This window comes from Falco punctatus, assembly GCF_963210335.1.
Source record: "Falco punctatus genome assembly, chromosome: 1".
NCBI classification, from domain to species: Eukaryota; Metazoa; Chordata; class Aves; order Falconiformes; family Falconidae; genus Falco; species Falco punctatus.
The window spans coordinates 1,440,172-1,445,656 of NC_137580.1; the positions used below are offsets into that span (position 1 = coordinate 1,440,172).

Genomic DNA, 5,485 nt, shown 5'->3' on the forward strand with positions numbered 1-5,485 from the left:
TAAAAGTGCAAACAATATTGACTTCTTTTGGGTTAACATTATGCAGAGGTAATCAATTATCAAAAATATCAAGACTTTCAGTAACATTCTTCATTCCCCGCATACATTCACTTTTTTGCGACACTGTCTGCAAGTCAGTTTCAAGGAAGGGCACACCAAACAAGGACTGCTTCAGCAAGGAGGCCACACATTAGTTGTTGGGATGACTGGCGGCAGCAGCGCTCCAACGATCCGGCACGCTAAGCTCAGGCCGTACACAGCGAGCAGGTATCCATCGCGGACCTTCATCTGTAGAAACACAAGCATCACCTCTCCCCCAAGTGAACAATTCATGAGGTCCTGACCAATGTCCGGTACGAGGGTCTTTCATGCGTACTAAGACACCTTCATGCTTTTTGTAATCGTGCCTCTGGGGTCATTCCCTTCATTCCCCATTTTTTTTAAAAAAAATTTTTTTTTTAGTTAGTGCCACTTTATTAATAGACTCACACCAATGTGTACCCCCAGCTAAAAATACACACGCTACGCAGACTTTGTTATTTAAAAGGTGATAGGTTAAAACTACTTGTTCACATGCTTCCATCTAATCCTAGTTTCTACTCACACTCCCTTAAAGTTATTTAACTCTTTACTGCAGGATCTCAGCTGCACATCATTCAAAGCAAGGCCAAAACTGCACATTATCAATGTCAAAACAACCCATTGTCTCTGTTCCGTACAATTCTACAATTCCTTTTTTTTTTTTTTTTTAATAGCAAAATACATTTCAACCACTGTAATACAGTAGATTATAGACAGCTTTTCCGTGTGGCAGAACACAGTCACCCTGTACTGCGAAACAGTTTTTTGCAAGTCCTGTACTCCTTTCCAAGCAAACGGTGTGTGAACGTGAGGATTACCAGCAGCCGCGTCTCCCAGTACAATAGGATCTGCATGTGGTGCATTGGTGGAAGGCGTAGGAAGATCAAGAAGCGGTCCGCCTATCAGTTCTACTAAATCCCAGTTCCCGTCTTTTAATGCCCCATCTCTTACAGCCTGCCAAAATCGCCGAGGGTTGCGCGTCATTACTGTACCACTGGAAACTAGATTTTTACCACCTCCACCTTCTTCATTGCCTGGGACTGATAACGTTGGCGTAGCTGGACCCGAATCCGGGTTTTCGGCATTTCCACCCTGCGCAGGCAGGGCCAGAGCCGAGGGGGGAAGGCGTGCGGGCTGGGGGGAGTCGGGGGGCTGGGATCGGTCCACCGAGGCTTCTGCTTGTCGTCCTCGGAATCGGAATTGGTATCAAGTATAAGTCGATGCAGTTGGAGAGATTTAGGGGATTCGGGGCATTGGGGAGTGGCGTCTGGTAAGGGACACAGACTCTCCCCCTCCCCTACCCCCTCATCCTCTTGTCTGTATTCTGGAGGGGGATACAGCGGAGGTCTGAACAATGTACCCTCATTCACATTTTGCTGACTTTTTAAGCCCCCACTCGCGTCTTGCGGACTCTGCAAGTCTCCACTTGCATTTTGCTGATTTGGCAAGCCCCCAGTCGCAGTTTGCTGATTTTTCAAGCCCCCATTCGCTTTTTGCTGATTTTGCAAGCCCCCGTTTGCGTCTTGCGGATTCTTGAAGCCCCCTACAACATGTCTAAGCAGTCCCCATGTAGGCAAAAACCCGGATGCCTCTTTGTCCCCTTTTTCCAGGGCTTCTGGTGTTGATCCTAAATTGTCCCAGGTCCACACACTAAGAGCAGTCGCGGGGGACATTTCCACTCCATGTGTTTTGGCCCACAATAATATATCTTTTAACCGAAGCCCATGTAAAGTAATTCCACGCTTCTTTAATACTAATTTCCACATAGATAGCACCATGGTATCTTCTTTAGATAACTTACTCCCCATGTTGTCCCTGGTGGCTCACCTTACCGGTGTCATGTTCTCCCGGGATCTTGCAGCCGCTCGTTGTGCTACGCCGCTTCACCAGGCTCCGCCTCCCCAGCAACCCGCTGGTCACGGTCTCAGGATCGCTCCTGACACCCCTTACCGGGGTCACAGCGGCACAGTCTCAGAATCTCTTTTTGATACCCTTTACTGGGATCATATAGGCACGTTGGGGTCACCAAATGTGGTGACGCAAGTCAAGGCGGACTTAAAAGAAACACTATGTCTGCGTGGCTGGGTTTGGACAAAATGGCCTTTATTGTTTATACAAACTATTTATATATCTTAGTGCAGGTGTTAGACCCTGATAGGTTTTTGTGTCCTTCTTCTTGCTCGCTATTTGCTGTTGCTGTAGGTTCTAAGTTCCGATTCTTCACACCCTGTTTACATACCTGACAATCTGTGGCTGTCTTAAAGGTACACGGCTAAGTCTTTGAAGTCAACTAACTTGTCTGCAGACCCGCTGCAGACCCCAACAGGTCACCATAAGCAACTCAGCTGCTGGTAGGTAGATTCTCTGAAGCACATTGGAAAAGAGTCTACCTGTTGGTATTATGATCATGGAACTGAAAGAAGTTATTCCAAGGACAATGCACCATGAATAACTCTTTTTTTTTTTTTTTTTTTTTTTTTTTTTCCTGTTCAATGTAGCATATGCTTTAGATCAATGAGTTCTGTCATGATGTAGGAGTTACTTGGTAAAATTCTACAGCTTGTGCAATAAAGGAGGCTGAGGTGACTAGATGGTGATAATAGTCCATCCTGACCTTAAAACTTATGGATTTAGGAAACGTCTTTTCCAATCTAAGAGATATTTTTTAAAATACTGTTTTAAAAAAGAATCTGCAAGGCTGTGTATGCTTCTCTGAAGGCATCTTGCCATTTTTCATTTTCTCCCTGTTAGAAAGGCTGATTGTCATACCATTATAATTTCTAATTTGTTACTATTAATGTTAAGAGCCTGATTTTGGTATACTAGATACATTCATCTATTATGTTTTATATATAGCTATATGCCTGTCAAACACTGAATGTAACAGGCAAATGAACAGAGAATGTAAAGCAAAAATCATGTCCTTTCTTTTGCTGTTCCTGTTAACGCTGATGGATATTTTGGAGACTCAGAGACCTAAAATAGAACTTTACAGATTGTGCTGCCCACCTCCTTTGCTTGACTCCCCTGAACCCCGGTTCTGTAGGCTTTCTTCCACTGACTCACTACTCTTTGGCTCAGCCCGCTATTGCATTTTATGACTGCCAGCTAAGTAATGTCGGGGTACACCGGGGTCCAAGAGAACAGCGGAGTGTTCAGGTAGGTCTTATAAATGGGGTCAAAACAAAGGAAGAAAAGTAAAAGCTTGCTTCAGAGGAGGGAGACAGTACGGCTGCCTCCCTTTTGGGGATTAGTACCTAACAGTCTATAAATTGGCTTGCATCAGCCAAGTACAGCACAAAATGTACTGCACAGAAGAGCAGCTATTATGTACAGTAGCCACTTCACTGATTGCAATCAATGTCACAAATTAGAGTGATTTCCTGGCTTGAGATGTGTCAGAGCTGAAGTTTGTGTCGTGAGTCATGCTGTCTGGACCCCCAGCTTCTCTGCACTCTGTCTTACCCTCAGCAATTTTCACTTTTTGTCTTTCATTTTTTTCAAATAGATGTGTGCTCACTTTTACTTTGTAAGGGTGGACTGATCATAATTGCATCCAAGAGGTATTCAATATTAAAAAGAAGCTCCCATCATTGCTTCTTTAGCTTATATTGAGATTTTTTTTTCCAGCAGCAGAATTTCTGTTCAGAAGTGGCAGATCATTGTCAACATTATCCAGAAGTTTAAGCTGAAATTTTAATACTCCCTTGTGCTTGCCTTTTGTTGCCTTATTCTTTTTCCAAATGCCTGATGATGGCTTTTTCATTCCAGTCAAATGCTGTCCTAATATTCATGCCATGCTCTGAACACCCCTTCTGCTGCATCCGTTTGATTAAATCCAATTGTAAAAGCAATGTTTTGCACACTGTTTTGCTTATAGTTTTTATATTTTGCCAGGTGGGACTTCAACATTCATATAAGGACAAACATGCAGATGCTCTCTGCACTGAAGTAGCATGGTGTAATTAGAAACTCTTGGTCTATAAGGGGAGATTAGTGAGGAGCTGCTTTCTTGTACTTTTCGGCAGTGCACTATTTCAGTGGATTAAGAGCATCCACATCCATAGCACTAATAAAAAGTAGCTGGTACACAGTGATTTCATGCTGCAGCCTACCTGTTACTCAATGATTTCAGTAAGACACCCCTGATGTTTCTTACTGGGGAATAATTAAATGAATGTTAACTAAATCTTCACGTCAACAGGCAACAAAGGGAAGTTAAGCACAATTATTTCAATGAATGGAAGAGTCAGTGATTTGGTGTTGGATCAATTTATTGAAGTAAGCGGAGATTGGCAAGACAGGTAAATGATACAATTAATTTCCTAATAATTTTGGAATAGTTGGGTGTAGGTCTGTCTGCACTGCAGAGTTAAGTTGAATGTTTGCTTGCCTTAGCTTTTCTCCTGGAGTCACTTCTTCCACTTTTAAGGATGCTTGCAACAGGTCTTCTCTAGAGCTGTGGGCTCATTTTCACTAAGTGCCAATGTGTCCACTTGGAATGAGGATGTGCAAATCATTCTCCTGATGGCAAGTTTTCCACTACTTTTACATAGTAATTAATATCTCCTGAAAATGGTGCAATTTCCTCTCCAATTTACTGTGGGGGTTTCTAGAGTAGTCACATCATTACAAAGCAGAGAGCCATGGGGGACAGGCTAAAACATTTAGTGAGGCAGATGGAGGAATGTTGTACTGATAGGAAAGGGTTACATCCTTGGTATTATAGCAACTGTTGCTCTGATGAAATGCATCTCTGTAGTATGCCATGGAAAGCTTCCCAGCCCAACTCCAGAGCCGCTGATATATCTACGCAATGGATGGCAGCACCTTCTCAAGATCCTAGCCCAGGCAGCAGATGGCTGGCTGGCTCCAGTGCCATGTTCCAGCAAGGCTTTCACTTCTTGTTCTGAAAGTGTCTGAGCAGGGCAAAGAGATGGCTGGGCATCCTCCCGGCTGCAGCAGAACATGTGCTAAGCTGAGCTGAGCGTTCAGCCGTGGGTGCTGCTACCTGGTTATCTGCACTAATTCTGCCGTGAAGCTCTAACCATGTAATGCCATTGGCATGGATGGGAACAGGGCCTAGTCTCTTTACCTGTCCACTGGATGGCATTGTGTTGTCACTTTAATGATGCTTTTTCTCCTAGCCTTGTTATGACCTTTTGCAGATGTTCATCACAGTTATAGGTCTCCATGTTTTTGGGGCTTTTTTTTCAGTGTCATGGGCTCCAGGGTCACAGATATTACAGCAACATTTAATTGGAAAAAACTGATCCGTCGATTAAGAATGTTGTAATTCATTTGCTAAGAGGAAATTGCAGCATCAGAGGACTCCATTTGGTCCAGAAGTAGCTTCTCATGTTCTCTAACCTGTGAGTAAAAATTTTAGGAACAATTGGCACAG

At 43.6% G+C, this 5,485-nt stretch overlaps 1 protein-coding gene across 1 annotated transcript; it reads right to left on the minus strand.

Annotated features, from left to right (window-relative positions):
* Nucleotides 1-449: 449 nt before the first annotated feature.
* On the minus strand, nucleotides 450-2,279 carry LOC308070830 (uncharacterized protein). The gene is made up of 2 exons (XM_080405436.1): nucleotides 2,073-2,279; nucleotides 450-1,954 (listed from the first exon to the last, which is right to left on the minus strand). The coding sequence occupies exon 2, from the start codon at nucleotides 1,887-1,889 to the stop codon at nucleotides 1,083-1,085; it is 807 nt and encodes a 268-aa protein (XP_080261562.1). The 5' UTR covers nucleotides 1,890-1,954; nucleotides 2,073-2,279; the 3' UTR covers nucleotides 450-1,082.
* Between the last annotated feature and the right edge of the window lie 3,206 nt (nucleotides 2,280-5,485).